General features: G+C 50.6%; 1 protein-coding gene across 2 annotated transcripts in view; it reads right to left on the reverse strand.

Annotated features, from left to right (window-relative positions):
- Positions 1–18,092, reverse strand: part of MYRIP (myosin VIIA and Rab interacting protein) — a 173,180-nt gene that overhangs the window by 83,617 nt on the left and 71,471 nt on the right. For both annotated transcript variants that reach the window (XM_084753408.1, XM_084753409.1), the window contains exon 3: positions 9,717–9,938. In XM_084753408.1, the coding sequence (XP_084609534.1) occupies positions 9,717–9,938 (222 nt within the window). The remainder of the gene's footprint in view (positions 1–9,716; positions 9,939–18,092) is intronic.

The raw sequence follows: 18,092 nt of genomic DNA on the forward strand, positions 1-18,092 counted from the left end.
CACCATTCCTTAGCTGCAGAGTTCAGCCCTGTGGCCGCCATCCCTGCCTGCTTGTCTTCAGCAGAGTGTGGTGACCCGGGACTGAGAACACAAGCACTGTGCGTCTGGCAGGGCCTCCTCCTCAGCTCCCCCTTCTGGAGGCCTGGGGTCCACACAGCCGGGGCTTGGCAGACGACGATAGCGGTGTTTTAAACACCAGCATTCACAAGGCACACCGCATTTGTAGCCTTCCAGACAGCATGCATGCACAGAAGCAAACACCCGCCCTGTTGGTACAAGCCCAGCAGCGCTCTCCACGGGATCCTTTACAAACATTAATGAAGAGCCAGCATGGATTTAGAATGACAAGCAGTACATAGGGGGCTTTCTTCTTGCTTGCTGCCCTGAGGGGGCCCGAGGCTGGGGAGCATCTCTTTCCTGCTTACCACTTTAAAGCTGTGGCCTCTGCCACTGTCTGATTCATCTAATGCCACCCTGAGGTTGTGGGAGGATGGAAGACAGGAACATGGCATTTTGTACCGTGTTGCTATCTGGCTTTCAAGGCTAAACAATCTTTGCAGGGAGAAGATTGTATACAGCGTGTCTTCAGTAATAATTCTCGTCCTCAGCTTCACAAACCATATGTCCCATCATCTCAAAATGCTAATAGGAACTTTTAAGAAAAACATCTAAAACTCTCAAAATATTTAGCCCTTCTAAAATAAAACATTCCTTTTCTCTGTGAGTGTTGGAGACCAGAGGTTGGCTTTCCTCAATTGCTGTTCCCTCCTTCTCTCTCCCCCCCCATGTGTATGTGCGTGTGCGTGCGTGTGTGCGCGTGTGTGCATGTGTGTGCATGTGTGTGCATGTGCGTGTGCGCGCGCGCAAGTGTGTGTGTGTGTGTGTGTGTGTGTGTGTGTGTGTGTGTGTGTGTATCAGGTTTCCTCTGGCCTAAGTTTACAAGGTAGCCTCAGGTGACTGGTCAGTGAGTCCCAGGCATCCTCCTGTCTCTGCCTCCGCATTACTGGTACTATGAGTGCACACAATTGTGTCTGACTTTTAACATGAGCTCTCAGGACCTAGCTCATGTCTCCTTCAGGCTCTATAACACTTTCTTCTATGCCTTAAAAAAAAAAACAACAACAAGAGGAGTTTTCAAAGGAGAGGGCAGAACATTGGTCAGCTGGTGTGAAGGTGCTGTTCACCACTAGGGGCAGAAAAAAATACATGTGATTCTGCTAGAAAACGTAACAGTACCTAAAAGACAAAATTATGTACAGGCTCAGATTGAAATTTTAATCATATAGAATAGCCAGACACTAAAGGACACCTGCAAGAAAGGATGCAGAGCAGGGTCTGCAGGTGCACAGAGCAGGGTCTGCAGGTGCACGGAGCAGGGTCTGCAGGTACACGGAGCAGCGTCTGCAGGTGCACGGAGCAGGGTCTGCAGGTGCACGGAGCAGCGTCTGCAGGTGCACGGAGCAGTGTGTGCAAGTGCACAGAGCAGCGTCTGCAGGTACACAGAGCAGCGTCTGCAGGTACACAGAGCAGTGTCTGCAGGTGCAAATAAAGAAAATGAGAAAAGAAACAGATGTTTGAAGTCATGGAAATGCCTTAGTAAACTGTGCTGCAGTGCAACAACAGACTTCACGGATGCTAGAAAACTATGGCTATGGCAGAGGTAGCAGCATAAGAATTGATAAACTTAGGTAAAGTGTGGTAAAAGGTGAATACAACCGTGTTGATTACCATTGGTTCTAGCCCTGTGCTGAATCTGGAGTTCACATGCAGGGCCATCTGCCCAGCAAGCCCCAGGGACCCGTTTGTTCCTGAGCTGCTTCCAACCCTTTTCCCCAAGCTCTTGGGCTGCAGACCCACACCACTGGGCCTAGATTCTTTTTTTTAATGTGGATGCTAGGGATCCGAACTCATATCCTCCTGCTTGCACAGCGAGCATCTACCCACTGAGTCATCGCTCGGCCCCTCTCCGTCTTTTTCCACACCAGCATTTTGAGGACTTAAAGCATTTTATTCTGCACCGTGTCCCTCAGCATGTTTGACATTTCTTCAAGCTTACACTTCCTGAGAAATTTGGGCAGGGAAGAGTGTGCAAGAAGTGCGTGAACGGAACACCACACCGACTTCTAAGGCCAGTTCGCCCCCCCCCCCCCAATACTTCCATCTACCAGGAGCTTCAGCACAACGAAGCTTTTCTGCTCTATCCAGAGCCCTGTGCGGCGGGGCTGTTCAGCAAGGGTCCTTTTCCACTTGCTGTATCCACAAGAGCTAATTATCTGAGGAGCATTCCATGAGAAGGGCGGGAAACCTAACCAGTATGCAGAACTTAACCCCAGCAGCCACCCTCCACACCAGGCCACGGCTACAAGTGATCGGGCAGTTATAATTACAATGTATCCTCTGTCTGGAGTCTGGCAAGCATGCTGGGCCTCGTTTTTTTTAGGCGGCATCTTGATGACGGGACATTATGGTGTGAAAAACAATTCGTTATTAGTCAAGATTTTTGCTGCCCAGGTATTCCGTATTGGTCTCCTAAACTCTGCACATGCTTTAGACTATATTTGTTTTTAAAATAAAATATAGATGGTATAGCTGTTGCATTATATGATATTTGAGACATTTTAATATTGTTCTCATCATTTCTGTAAAAAGGGTTTTTAGGAACGTAAAATAGCGGCTCAGCCAGCCAAGTGCCTAATGTGCAAGCATGAGGTCTGACCCATCAAGAGCCAGGCTCATGTCGGCTCACGTCGGCAATCCCAGCACTGGGGTAGGGGGGTGGAGTGGGGGCAAGGATGGGGGTGGAGGTGGGGGGGCAGAGACAGCTCACATCAGCAATCCCAGCCCTAGGAGGCAGAGACAGGAGGATCCCTGAAGCTTGCCTCCCTGAAGAATGAGCTGTAGGGTAGCAAAGAGGGGACTGTCTTCAGCTCCCCCAGACACCAGTAGGACACACTCCACTCCCTCTGTGCCACAGGCCCTCGGGCTGCCGTGAGACTTCCGCTTCCCAGAAGCCCTCGGCGCATCGCCACTCTCTGTGTCCAGCTGATTTTGGGCAGGAGTTGGTCTAGCTTTCACAGGACAAGCTCAAGACATGGGCTAGACCAAGGAGGACAAGGCACACAAAGACTGTGGAAGCCTCCTGGTCCCTCTCTCAGAGCACACACTGCCAGGAGGCCGAACAAGGCACCAAAGCGGGAGCCGTAACTTAGAAGCTGATGGTCGTTGCTGTACATGAAAACAGGAAGAGCAGGCCGAATGGGGATCGATATCAGGCAGGTACACTTCTCTACTTGTCATCAGAAAACGAATGGGTGAAGCTTACAAAAACATAATTGGTCAAGGAAAAATATACATACCTGAGAAATTGCAATAGAGGTAGATTATACACCTGTGTGTGTGATGTATAAAAATCCATGTATAGAACGAAATGCAAACCAAACTTTAGCTTGTGTTTTGTAAGTTAAACGCAACTGGAAGCCTTACATCTATCAGATTTATAAAAATTTTAAAAATGTTAGGGCCCGGGGCGGTGGCTCAGGGGTAAAGCACTCATCGTATGTGTGCTGAATGTGGGCCATCAGAACCCACACAAACACTGTGGGTGCGATGGCCAGCACCCGGGAAGTGGGCACGGGATCCCCAGAGCAAGCTGGCAAGCCAGACTGGCAGAATCACTGAGCTCTGAGTCCATGTGGGAGATCCTGCCTCGGTGTATACGGTGGAGAGTGGTAAAGAAAGACACCTGGTGTCAAGTGGCTTCTGTACACACACAGCTATATGTGTGCCCACGTGCATATGAACACACGCATGTATGTACACACAGCACATACACATACACCAGCAAAAATACACTTGACTATCAATTATCAGCAAGGATGTGCATGGTGACTCTTCTATGGAGGGTGAGGACTGAAACCACCCTCCTGTTGGAGCACACTTGGCCCGTGTTCAGCAGGACAGGGTGTGTGTGTCCTACAACTGGAAAGCCAGGCTGAGCTGTGCGTCCCAGAAAGGACAGTCTACAGAGTGTAGGACGAGAAAGGGACAAGGTCTCATCAGTGATGTTCTGTATCACGGGAAGCAAGACACAAACATACACAAACAAAGTAACACACGTGGCCACATCAGTCAGGATGGACAGCTTTCCTCTGCTAACTTCCAATACCCGTTCGTCTAAAAGCCACGAGATGTTTTTCCCATCTTACATATTTAATGTCAGCTGTGAAGTGGTGCCTTTCCGCAAAAGTCACTTAAAATTCCAGCTAAGGCTGACGCCATCGTCTTCAGATGCACAGACTAAGCACTCCTCACATCACCAGTCACCCTGGTTGATTGCCTCAACCTTAGCATGACCTGTGTGCCTTAGCATGACCCATGACCTGTGTGCCTCAGCATGACCCATGACCTACGTGCCTCAGCATGACCCATGACCTGTGTGCCTCAGCATGACCCATGACCTACGTGCCTCAGCATGACCCATGACCTGTGTGCCTCAGCATGGCCCATGACCTGTGTGCCTTAGCATGACCCATGACCTGTGTGCCTTAGCATGGCCCATGACCTGTGTGCTTTAGCATGGCCCATGACCTGTGTGCCTTAGCATGACCCATGACCTATGTACCTTAGCATGGCCCATGACCTGTGTGCCTTAGCACCATCCATGACCTGTGTGCCTTAGCATGGCCCATGACCTATGTGCCTTAGCATGGCCCATGACCTCTGTGCTTTAGCATGACCCATGACCTGTGTGCCTTAGGATCACCCATGACCTGTGTGCTTTAGCATGACCCATGACCTGTGTGCCTTAGCATCACCCATGACCTGTGTGCTTTAGCATCACCCATGACCTGTGTGCCTTAGCATTACCCATGACCTGTGTGCCTTAGCATCACCCATGTGCCTTAGCATGACCCATGACCTGTGTACCTTAGCATCACCCATGACCCGTGCTCAGAGTCCACTGCCCCAGACTGATCATGTGGTGCCAGGCTGCCTGCAGAGGAGGAGGGGACACTGGCAAGCACTGTGCATTACATAAGGGAACTGCAAGTGTCACCTGCAACAAACATGACAAACTGGAACAGGCACAGGTGGGAAAAGGACAAAGTAATAGACAGATGATAGATACAGAGATGGATGGACAGACAGACACAGACTGAGCAGGATACAAGTTTTACAAAGAGGTTAACAACTGCGTGTTTTGCTTAAGGATTTTGAAAGTGAAAACATGACTGAGTTACACCAACAGCATGAAGGAATAAATGTATATAAATACCATTTCAAAATGGGGGAAAGGGGAAAGGGGAGCACTCAGGGGGAAGGGGAGCACTCAGGGGGAAGGGGAGCACTCAGGGGGAAGGGGAGCACTCAGGGGGAAGGGGAGCACTCAGGGGCCTCCACAGGACTGTGACGGTTTAGTTCACCATCTGGGCGAGAGGTTATCATAATGTTTTTAGGAGAGACGGTCTGATATAGTCCAGTCCAGTCTGATCTGGACTTCACTATGTAGCCAACAGATGACTGTGAATGTGCATGTTTGTGTGTGTTTTCAGGGTGTGTGCATGTCTGTGTGTGTAGGTACATCCATGTGCACATGTGTGGGTACATGTGGGGGTCTTCTGTCATGCCTCACTTTATTTATATTCCTTCATTCATTCATTTATATGGAGACAGGGCCCCTTAACAAACCTGGAGCTCAACAACTTGGCTAGACTGGCTAGTCAGCAAGCCCCACAGGCCCACCCATCTCTGCCAAGATTAGACCTACACTATGGGTTACTATGGATGCATGTGTCACCGTGCCCAGCATGGTGCTGGGGATCCTTAGGCGCGCATGGCTAACCCTTTGACAACTGTGGCAGCTCCCCATCCCCTGATTTTGAGCTTCTGATCCTCCTGTCTCCACCTTCTGTGTCACCACCTCCTGTGTGTTGGGGTTACAGGTGCGCACGCTGCCATGCCCGGCTCATTATGTGGCACTAACTTAACTGGACGGTTCTGCCTTTTGCACGATGTGGTACAGTACAAATAGTTTCAGCGGCTCTTTGGTGCAAAGCTACTGTCACACACTGCTTAGCTTCCACAATGACTGAGTCTTAATGTCCTCAGTCTCTGAGGCCCAGGGCCCTCCTTCTGAGACCCTGACTTAACCAAGTGTTTCCGTCTGTGACCTCAAGTTGGTGGTATCTTTAACTGCTCCACATCAGTGCTGGGAAATAAACTGATCTTATAATAAAAAACAAAAACTAATTTGTCTTTTACAGTGCTAAATAAAGAAACAACACAAATGGAGAAAATGGCTTCCTGCTTAGAGGCCATCGCACGCCTTAATATTTTATTAGGAAAATACCCACTTAAAGATCTCAGGATGAAAGCACCAATAACAGCACCAAGTAAATGCAGCTAAGATTCTGCTCCGTGGCTAATAGTCCCCCTTTTCTGTTACAATTTTGAGTGAGAATTGTTTTCTACAAACTCTAAAGGATTGAGTAACTTGTCTCTTATAGAGATTTGCCTGCCTCTGCCTCCTGAGTGCTGGGATTAAAGGTATGCGCCACCACGCCCAACTAAGGAGGAATTTTTTTTCTTTCTTTCTTTCTTTTTTAATTAAAGAGTTCATTTTGGCTTACTGTTCCAGAGGGAGAGCCCATGGTGATGAGGATGGCATAGAAGCAGACAGTAAGAGCAGGAAGCTGACAGATGACATTTACGACAGCAACGGAGAAGCAGAAAGGGTGTAGTGAAAAGGCAGGGCAAGGCTGTGAACTCTCAAAGCCTACTTGCAGGGGTGTACTTCCTCCAGCAGGGCTGAAATCTCTCCAAACACATTACCAGCTGCAGACCAAGTGTTCAAATACCTGAGCCAATTAGGGGTGTCTCTTTTTCAAAATACTACATTCCACACCACAGGCTCATGGCCATATTATGTGCAAATGTATTTCAGTCCAACATCAAAAGTCCCCATAGTCTGTCACATAGTTGGACACTCTCACTGACTTCCCTTGAAATATGCACTACCAGCTGTAAGAAAATAGGTTTCTTTTGGCTTGCGGTTCTGGTCAAAGCCAAGGGACTTGATACCAGGCTTCCAGGATGGTACAGGGACCACGTGACGAAGGACACGGAGCCAGGACCAGCCCTGGTCAAAGTGGCTCTTACAGAAAACCCACTCTCAACCCATTAGCCTGCTAATCTGTTAATAAATGAATGGCTCGAGCGGGGCGGCGGTGGCGGCTGCAGCGAAGCCTTTAATCCCAGCACTCGGGAGGCAGAGGCAGGCGGATCTCTGTGAGTTCGAGGCCAGCCTTGTCTACAAAGCAAGTCCAGGACAGCCAAGGCTACACAGAGAGACCCTGTCCCAAAAAACAAAACAAAACAAAAACAAAAAAATGAATGGCTCAGTCCACTCATGAGGGACGCTACCAGTCACTTCCTAGAGGTCCCCATCTGATCCCATTTCTCAGTATTTTATAACAAGGGTTAATTTTTTTTTGAGACAGGGTTTTTGTGTGTGTGTGTGTGTGTGTGTGTGTGTGTGTGTGTGTGTGTAATCTTTGATGTTCTGGACTCGCTTTGTAGACCAGGCTGACCTCAAACTCAGAGATCTGCCTACCTCTGCCTCCTCAGTGATTGGATTAAAAGTGTGTGCTCCCATGCCTGGCTTGTGAGGATTAATTTTTGACATAAAATTTCCGTCTAGGGGACAAAGCCTCTACAAGGCACATCACTGGGCAGCCCTAGCCCGGTCAAACCGATGCCTGAAGTTACTCATCATAGTGCACTTGTCCCATCCCACTTTGCACCACCACGTTCCCACAGAAGCCTTGGCTTAGTTCAGTTTGCCCTGGCATTTAGAAATGGGTCTGGACTCTGGCTGAGTTCACTGCTCTCAGCACATCTGTTTCTAGGTTTTTCTTTTTCTTTTTTAAATTTATTATAATTTACTCCGATCTGGACCCAGAGGGGCCTGTACAAACTGTTGTACCAACCAAGGACAATGCATGCAGTAAACCTAGACCCCCGCCCCCTGTTCAAATCTAGCCAATGGGAAGTTCATTCCTCATGGTTGTGGGGAGAGCGGGGACTGCCTTTGACATGAACTCTGGTGCCCATGATTTGATCACTTTCCCTTGGTGAGGAGGTCCGGCGAGCACACAGAGGAAACGGAATCAGATTATCTGGATGAGACCTGATAGGCTGTGGCCATATAGTGGGGGAGAAGGTCCCCTTCTGTCACAGGTCTAGGGGAAGGGAATAGGGTGGAAGAGGGAGGGAAGGAGGGAGGGTGGGAATGGGAAGATACAATGAAGGGAATAACAATTGGGACGTAAACTAAGGAAGAATTTCCAACAGGGGATAACACTGGGCTTCTCCTTAGTGTGAGTCTCCAGAGCAGAGCAGAGGCCACATGCAGTGCGTGTGGAGCACCGTCCTCAGGAGCTAAGATCAGAATAAGAACCCCTGTTTCCCTCAGCTGAGGGCATCAAGTGAAGCAGGGATCTTGGGTAAATCACCGTTGCTGAAACCGCCACACCCTCTGAATGTGTTGTTTACTACCTCCCCCCCCCCCCCCCGACGTTATGGAAAAACACAAACATGTTTGCCTGTGTTTCAGACATAGCTGGTCGTGCTCACAACAGCCAGTTGCGATGGGCCCTTCCCTTTGTCTCTCTGTCTGCCAAGCCTCCATGTGGAAATGAGACAGGTCTCAGCTATGCAAAGCACAGGGCCTGGGGCACCCAAGCCTGGACACTGGCTGACGTGCAAGCCACTCTTCCGCTGTAGCTGGCATCTCGGAACTGTTTGGTTCTCTGCTATGCGGAGCCTGCTTCCTTGGAGACCCCACTCGGCTGCTACCCCCCCGTGAACTGGCTCTCTGGGGGGAAAGCTAGCATGTTGTTTTTTATTAAAGAGTATAAGCGAGACACAGTGGCAGGAGGAGAGCTGGGGAAGAAAGCAGGGGCAGGAAGGCGGCTTTGCGAGTGTGCGCTCGGGCACAGCCAGTCTGTTTCGGTCACCGTCACACAGCGCACCGGAGCTACCAGGAACAGCAGTGACCCACAAAGACGGTAAGCTCAGCAGAGATTTAAGACACTAGCTATCAAATTCATCCTTCCCCCAGACTCAGCGCATCACGGGGACACTATGAATTACACCCTTGCCAATCCATCCACACGGTGGCAGCACCCCATCCCCAGCTTGCACATGTCAACTGCATTTTACCCTTGACGATCCGGCTTTTTTATTTTTATTATTTTATTTTATTTTATTTTATTTGCCTCTATGAGGCTTTCTCCAAACCCTCCTGACAGCTAGCCCATCGCTCACTGTCCCCACCATCAATGGAGAAGTCGACCAGGGCCTGTTGGTGGCAACGCATGTGGAGGCTAATACTTGTGTGTCCCTTCATGTCCTTATGCACCTGAGTTATTAGGGGTCATCCTAATTCACTCTTGTTTCCAGCAACCCAGGACACTTACAAAAGGATAAAAGGAGGTCCTGGCAAGGGAATTTAAAAGGGTGGGTGGAGCACGGGAAAAGCTGCATCTTCCATGGCAGCAGCCTCCTCGGGGCTCTCCTGTATCCTCTCACCTCCCTCTCTCATCCCCTTCACTGTCCTTAGTGCTCTGGGCACAACTGTCCATCGGTGCTGCTCCTGCCAGTGGGAGGGAATGGTGGTGCCAACAGCCTAGCCCTGCAAGAACAAGTCCACTCACCTGGCTTGCTGGCAGACACAGCACACCCACAGTTTCTCATGCTTCTGGTAGGAGCAACAGCTCTTGCAGACGCTGAACTTGCATTCCCCGCAGCGGCGCCTGGCATTGACCAGGAAGGTGAAGGGCGAGCAGCACCGCATGCAACAGCGCTCCACGAACTTCTGGTGCTTTGAGAGGATGCTGCACTTGCTGTTCTCCTCGGCCAGCCTCTGCTTCATCTCACTGGCAAATCAGAAAGACGGGGAGAAAGAAGGTGAGGCGGAGGAAAGCATCAGGGTGGGCTGTCAGCCCAGAGCACCTGGCCCTGTATCCTGCACACAGCCAGTCCTTCTAGAATCTTCCTGTAGAAGAATAATAAAACCAGTGTGTGTGTGTGCATGTGTGTGTACATGTATGTCATGTGCACAGGTGTGTACATGTGTGCACGTGTGTGTGTCCCTGTGTGTGTTGCACGTGTATGTGGACACTAGAGGCCAATCTTGAGCATCTTCTCTCCCCAAGGCTCAGGGACAATCATGGAGGAGGTGGAAGAAAGACTTTAAGAACCAAGGACGAACATGGTCTTCTGGACATGACAGGACTGTTATTTTCTCAGCTTATAGCAGCTGTGGTGGTCGGGTTCCAGCACAGAGTGTGCAGGGGCCAGTGGGTGGCTTCTATGGAAGGGAGAATCAGTTTTCTTTAAGGGCGTGGCCCCTGGTAGGTCAGCCACACCCAGCGGATGGCTCCACACCCAGAAGCAGATGGACAGCACAGCTGGAGTTGGTGGGTTATTAATTTTTTTTAAAAAGGAGGATATGAAACTGGAGGTAGGGCTAGGGACGTTGGTGTGGACCTGGGAAGGGGAAAAGGAGCCGTTGGGATGAATTTAGTCAAAATACAATACTTAAATTTCTCAAAAAATAATAAAAATACTCTTACGAGCACATTGGTGTCTTACTTCATTGCTTCTCTCCACTGTATTTTTGGAGACAGGATTGTTTACTGAACCTGGAACTCACTGGTTAGCTAACTGGATGGCCAATGAGCTCTGGGTATCCTCCTGCCTCCACCTCCCCAGCTCTCCACATCCAAGTCTCATGTTGGTTCTGGAGACCTGAAGGCATGTCCTTGATCTTATGTGGCCAGGCCCTTCTCCGACTGAGCCGCCTTACCTGTCTCCAGAGAAACCAACCCTCCACCTATGCCCACAGAGGGACTCTGAACGGTGGGTTAACTTTGTGTAGCCCTGGGCACCATGAAAACCCAGGCACTTCTGCCTCAGACACTGCCGGAGGACTAAATCACCACTAAACACAAGCGGTCTTGCAGGATAAAATCTTTCACTTGATTAATGCCTTCTTAGAGGGGCGGACGGTGGCTGCTTCTGTTAAAACATTAATCCTCACACCAGCCCATCTGTAAACCGGATGCATCCCTGGTCCCGCCTCACACCCCTGGAGACCCGCACAAAAGCTTTCAAGCCAACAAGAGTCGGTAAGGATCCTCCGGCAGGTCTGGGTGCTGGTGGCTCGATCGAGACAGAAGGCCATCTTCCACCAGACAGCCCCTGGTCACACAGTGGGGATTTCTCGGGGTCATTACAACCAGTCACACACCTGTGGCCCATCGCTGACCAGAGCAGACAGCACATTTCTCTTTGGTATTAAGCTTTATTTTTAGTAGGTCTTATTTCTGAAAAATTTATACATGCACACAATGCATCTTAATCGTATCCAAACGCTAAGCTGTCCTTTCAGCTCCCCCAACAGCCTCTGCCTCAGTTTTTGTAACTCACTAAGCCCACCTACCATCACCAATATGTGCATAGCTGTGGAGCCAGCCGCTGGGGCACGGGCAACCTACCGACAGCCAGCCCTCCCTTCACAACCATCACTTGCCATTGGCTCCGCAGTCAGGGGTACGGTCTGAGAAGTCCTCACTGCTCCATGCTGGAATGCTTAACCCTTTTGATCTTGTGGGGGTCTGGCGTGGGTAACCAGAGCGAGCATATATTCCTGTATGCGGCAGCCGTGTCATGTCTGGAGGCCAGAAGTGCACAGCTCTCCACACCTTCCTCCTGTCCTTACACCTTTCTGCCCCATCTTCTGTAATGTTCCCTGAGCCTTTTTGCTATCAAACAACGTTCCATGTCCACACTTGCCATATTTACTTATGTGCTCGTCAGCTGACTGGCACTGAATTGCACAGCTTACTGGCACTGAAATTACACTCGCCTTCGGCCATGACGGTTAGTCCTGTCATGAACATTTACATTCAAGCTGTCTGTGGACACAATTCTCAGTTCCAGGAATGGCGCCGTTGAGCCATATAGTTGCTAACTGTACTTAGAGAACCACACAACATGCTCCTAACCGTCACCATCATCCCCACGGTCTGCTGGGGAGATGCGAAGTGTCTCCTTGCCTCACTGTAACTGTCCCCTTTCTCCCAATGGCTGCCATCTTAGAGGGCGTGAGGTGTCTTATACTACGATTTTGATTTGCCTGTCTCTAGTGACTCACGAAGACGGCCGGCTTCCATAATCCACCGATGATCCTGAACACTCTTCCGTGGGTTCATCAGCCATGTTTACAACCTCATCTGCCCTACTGAGAGTGTCTGTCTTCTCTTACTTATTTTCCTGTAACGTGTCTTGATGTAATCTGGACACCAGTTCCTTATCAGATATGTAAATTGGAGATATCTTCTCTTCCATTAACATTATATCCTGTAAGCATTTTTTAGTACAGAAAGGAGACTGCTAACCATTCTACGAGGTCTAAAGGAACAAGCGCACACAGCGGGCACAGCACAGAGATAGCTTCCCAAGGAAGATGCCATTTAGCGCCTTAGAACAGGAGCAGGCAGCCAGCCAAGCCTCAACTAGCGAATCATACCACAGCCTCCAGTCGACTAGTTTATATCACATTGCAGAAGAACTAAATTAAATGGTCCGAAGCTGCGTGGAAGGCAGCCCTCAAGGGTCAAAACAGCTCTGTGAATAATATGCAGATCACTGGAGCTTATTACAGAGGACCACAGGTTCCAGGCGCTTTTGTGGGAGCTCCTCTCAGCAGGAGCACAGTGGGGCTCAGTGGGAAAGGGGGAGGGGCTAGACAGGCAGAAGCCGGCATTCTGGGCAGAGCGTGCCCAGCTCAGCACTGGGAAGAGGCAAAGGGATGCAAGACCTGGGAAGGAGCTGGGGTACAAGGGAAGAGCGGGTGCCGCCCTTGCCAGCTGCTATCGGGTGAAACATGACTCACAGTGGGGCTGCACCGTCACCTGGGGTGGTCAGCTCGGCTGTGCCCTGGAAGCCAAGATTGGGGGGCGCTGTCGTTATGGAGGGGAAGGGGGCCGAGGTTGGCTCTAAATTGATACCCATCTGAAAACACACTTTGTCATGGATCCCCTGTGCTGTTTTCACACCACACCCATTTCTCCTCCTTTTTTTTTTTTTCAACTTATTTCCGCATAAGAGATAATAAGCACATGGCAGAATCTTCCCAATGATTTTATCCCTCACTTGCCCACTAACGCACACAGACAACAGGTTCTACTGGCTCAGCACAAGATGCCCCTCTAGAGCCGGTCCAAACCAGTGTCACGAGGCAGCTATAGAAAGAGATGTTTTTTGTTTTTTTGGTTTTTTGGTTTGTGTGTGTGTGTGTGTGTGTGTGTGTGTGTGTGTGTGTGTTTGTGTTTTTTTGCCCTGAAAGACTGTCCCCCTGTTGTGGGGTTATTGGTGACACAGCTCTGACCCTAAGCCAAGACAACAGTAAAACCGTCCATCTCCCAGGAGGGATGGAGCTGTCCATCACTCTGGAGATGAACTGGTGAACAAAACACAAAGGCGCGGAGCTCCACTCTCCCTTTCACTGAGGAGGGCACGGAGCTCCACTCAGCACTCTGCCACGCTCCTGACCTGTGGTGTGTCATGCACCGCCATTGAATGTGAACTCCCACTTAATCACAGTCACATCTGATTCATCGGAGGAGCCAAGGAGGGTCCTGTCAGCGGTGAGGAGACAGCAGGCTGCACTGGGGATGGCTGTGCGGTGGCAGCCCTGTGCTGTCTACCCTCAACAGCTCTGCTCTCAGGAGATGCCTCCTCAAAATCTAAGCTCAGAGAGGGAGCTCTAGAGAAGCCTACAGAATGGTTTATTTAACGTAACTTTATGTGTGTGATGTATACGTGTCTGTGCACCCATGGAGGCCAGACGTCAACACTGGAAGTCTTGTTCCCTTGCTCTCCTCTTTACTTTCTGACACAGTGCCTCTCCCTGGACCTGGAGCTCACTGGTTGGCTGCACCAGCTGGCAGGCGAGCCCTCGCATGCTCCTGTCTTCACCACCCAGCCCTGAGATGACAGGCAAGCTTGTCATACTTATGTGTGTGCTGGGGGTCAGGTCCTGGTGCTCACACAGCAAGTATTTTACCCATGGAGCCAGATCCACAGTCCCTATAGAACACTTTTAAAATATCCCATGGGGATGGGAGGCTGGAGAGAAGAGCGCTGGCTGCTCTCGCAGATGACCCAGGTTTAATTCCCAGCACCCGCACGGCAGCTCACATCCATCTGTAACTCCGCTTCCAGGGGATCTGACACCATCCTCTGGCCTATTCAGGCACTGCCTGCATGTGCTGCAATACATACATACATGTGGGCACTGCATGCATATGCTGCAATGCATGCATACATGTGGACACTGCAAGCATGTGTGCACATACATACACAATACATTCATAAACATAAATAAATCTTTTTTAAAAACCTATTAAACATCCTACAGTATTAAATTTCTTTAAATCTCCCTTCCCAGAGCACAGGGAGATCAAGCCCTTCTTGGCTCCTTCCTATTTTTATAAAAGGGAACAGGGGTCACCTGCACACCAGGAGAGAGACACCTGGCAAAGCAGATGCCATCAGAAGCCATTAGCAGCAGACGAAGAGGGATCAGGCACTCTCCACAGAGCTCTCTAGAGCTCCCACTCCCACCACCCCGCCATGTTTCACCCCTACCCCCACACCAGCCTCCAAACCAGCCGCCCCCCGCCGCCGCCCCCCCCCCCCCCGGCCGGCACGTTCTGCATGTGGACAGTGAGGAGGCCTAGGCCTGGGGCAGGATCCCTTTGTCTGCACAGCACCAACACTGCAGCTTGCTCATATGAACACAACATGGCGACTCGTGGGCAGCACAGTGCTGGGGAGACGGCCACGAGACCAATATTCAGCACCACACACAAATACCAGAATTACACATCAGAAAAGCCACAGGGCCCAGAGCAGGATGCTACACTTCCCACCTCGAGCTCTTTGATTCGCTCGTGACTTCTGGGGGCCCGTCTCTACCGCCTCCGAGGCTGGTCCACGTGCCCACAGGGTCTGAGCTCAAGGGAAACCTCACGGCTCCATAATGGAGTTCTTCTCGCAAGGACTATGACGTCACCAGGCTGTGGGGTTTCCTGGCCCCACTGCCACTTATGGGCTGTGTATGGGGCCTGTACTGACTGAAGCGTAGTATGGCTCGTGACTGTAAACATGACGCAGACTTGGTTTGGAAATAAATTCCAGTGAGTAATTTAAATACCTTCAGCTAAATGTTGAGTAATAATATAAGCATACACTGATGTTCAATACACTGATTCAAACACAAAAACAAAAGAAAGCAATTTTTAAAGATGTCAGTTTGCCAGGCTTGGCGGCGCACACCTTTAATCCCAGCACTTGGGATTAAAGGCATACGTCACCACCATCCGGCCCAGCAACTCTTATAAAGAAAACCTTTAACTGGGACTGGCTTACAGTCTCAGAGGTTTTGTGGCAGGAAACATGGCTGCATGCAGGCAGACATGGTGCTGGAGGAGCAAAGAGCTCTACATCGTGATCGCCAGGCGGCAGAAGGAGACTGCGCCACACTGAGTGTAGCTTGAGCATTGGAGACCTTAAAGGCTGCCCCCACAGTGACACACTTCCTCCTACAAGACCACACCCACTCCAACAAGGCCACACCTCCTAATAGTGCCACTCCTTATGGACAAAGCACTCAAACACACTAGTCTGTGGGGGCCGTTCCTATTGAGACCACCTCGCCCTCCATATCACCCCAGCCTTGTCATTCCCCCCACCTCACCCCAGCCTTGCCGTTTTCCCCACCTCACCCCAGCCTTGCCGTTTTCCCCACCTCTCACACATTTCATATGCCACTGGGTCTGTTCTCCGGGATGCTCACACTGACTTGCTCGTGTTAGATGCCCTGAGCACCGCCAACATTCAGAAGTGTATGAGACTGTGCACATGAGCAGCTGTGTAGGTCAGAGAGTGAGCACTGGGTGTGTAATTTATCCCTGGAGAACACCTGTGGACAACTGAGGATGACATTTCGGTAGACCAGTCTTGACACAGTTTGCCATGAGGCTGCAAGATTCTACTCCTGCTGGCTCGGTAGGTAAAGTGCTTGCTGCACAGGTGTGAGGACCTGGGTTGAGACCCCAGACACCACGTAAGGCCAGATGTGGTGCTGAGCATCAGTAAATCCAGGGCTCTTCAGGGAAGTGGGAGGCAGAGACGGGAGAACCCCAGGGCACGCGTGAGCCAGCTAGCCTGGCATAGCAAGAGACCCTGTCTCAAACAAGGTATAAGATGTGGCTTGACACCTGAGGTTTTCCTGTGACCTCTACACACACACACACACACACACACACACACACACACACACACACACACACACACACGTTTAAAAAAAATTTTCAACTGGCATTTGCTCAGAGACCACTAGAGGGAGCCCTGCACTTGAGAACTGGAAGGCGCCTTCTTGGCAAAGGAACACACTACCTTCTGTGGGCCACGATGACAACCAACCAGAATAACAACAGGATACATGGAAACCTTTCAATAAAAATTTCATTTTCTGTCATTTCCTCAGCCATGAGTTCTTCCCAACATCACGATAACAATGAATTGTGCCAGTTCTTGGATACCTGTGTCCAAAGCCTCCCAGACACATTTTACTCAGCCTCAGGATAATTTTATATGCGGCGAGCTAGCTGCACTTGACAGAAGAGAAGTCAGAGCCCCAAAGAGTGGACCTTGTGTGAGGATCCCTGTGGATGTGGCTTATTCTAAGAACGGTCTCAAAGGGGGTCACACAGGCCCAGCGCTGGGTGAGGAGCTCCTGGCAGCTGACGGAGGAAGGGAGAGAGGGAGGGGGGGAGGGAGGGAGGGAGGGAGGGAGAGAGGAGGTGAGGGAGGGAGGAAGGGAGTAGGGGCAGTCAGTGTTCTTCAAAGAGGAAACTTTCTCTTATTTTGCTTGGGCAAAATAAGCACGGAGGAGGACAGTGGGCAGGACGTGAAGTAACTGGGAATGGACGTTATACTGATGAGGACTTTTCCTGGAGACAGCAGCCATGTCCCTCTACACAGCAACAGTGTAGGAGAGCTCTGCGCTGGACCTCAGGGCCACGCTGAGGTTAGGTGCTCTCAGCTCCTTGCAGGATGGCTGGGAGGTTGCCCTAGTAGATGACGTCACACCCATGTGTATGGGCCTCCCCGAAAAGAGATTGAAGATTAAGGGGTAGGGGAGATGGGGTACAAAGGAGAGCACACAGGAGAAGGAGTCAAGCAGAGATGCGGCCTCAGTCAGCAGAGCTGGCTTCACACTGGCCTATGAGGAGCACAGAGCTGGCTTCACACTGGCCTATGAGGAGCCCAGAGCTGGCTTCACACTGGCCTATGAGGAGCCCAGAGCTTGCCCTGGCCATGGAGCTGGCTCTGCATTAAGAAGCAAGGACAGCCAGGCATGGTGGCGCACACCTTTAATCCCAGCACTCGGGAGGCAGAGGCAGGAGGATCGCTGTGAGTTCAAGGCCAGCCTGGTCTACAGAGTGAGTCCAGGACAGCCAAGGCTACACAGAGAGACCCTGTCTCGAAAAAGATTAAGAAATGGAAACAGCAACTCCATTTACAAAAACCGTCAAGCTTACCAGGGGAGCCGACCTACACACTCATGCGTGTGTCTGCCGACATAGATGGGCACCGCCGTAGACAGAGACTGGGAGAGGATGGGGGGACCCCCAAACCTACAGAGCTCTTAGATACCAATGCTGCTAAGCTCCCTTGGAGACACTTACCCACCACGCTCTCTCCAGAGCCAAGCTCCCCTTCTTGTTCTGTGTGAGCCTCTACAAGCCAGGCTCAAACGCCGTCCACACCGCCTTCCTGTCCAGCCCTGACACACATCTGTTCATTTGCTAGGCCTAAAACCAGTAAGATATGCATGTCGCTACCTGGTAGATGTGGGAACTGAGGCGCACTACAGTTTATGCCACATGGTGTGAGGCTCTCTTCTGTGACTAGTGTTCTCGCCTGTGGTTATTTCCCCAGCTCCCACTGTGTGC

The sequence above is a fragment of the Acomys minous genome (assembly GCF_964271855.1).
Source record: "Acomys minous genome assembly, chromosome: 13".
In the NCBI taxonomy this organism is placed as follows: domain Eukaryota; kingdom Metazoa; phylum Chordata; class Mammalia; order Rodentia; family Muridae; genus Acomys; species Acomys minous.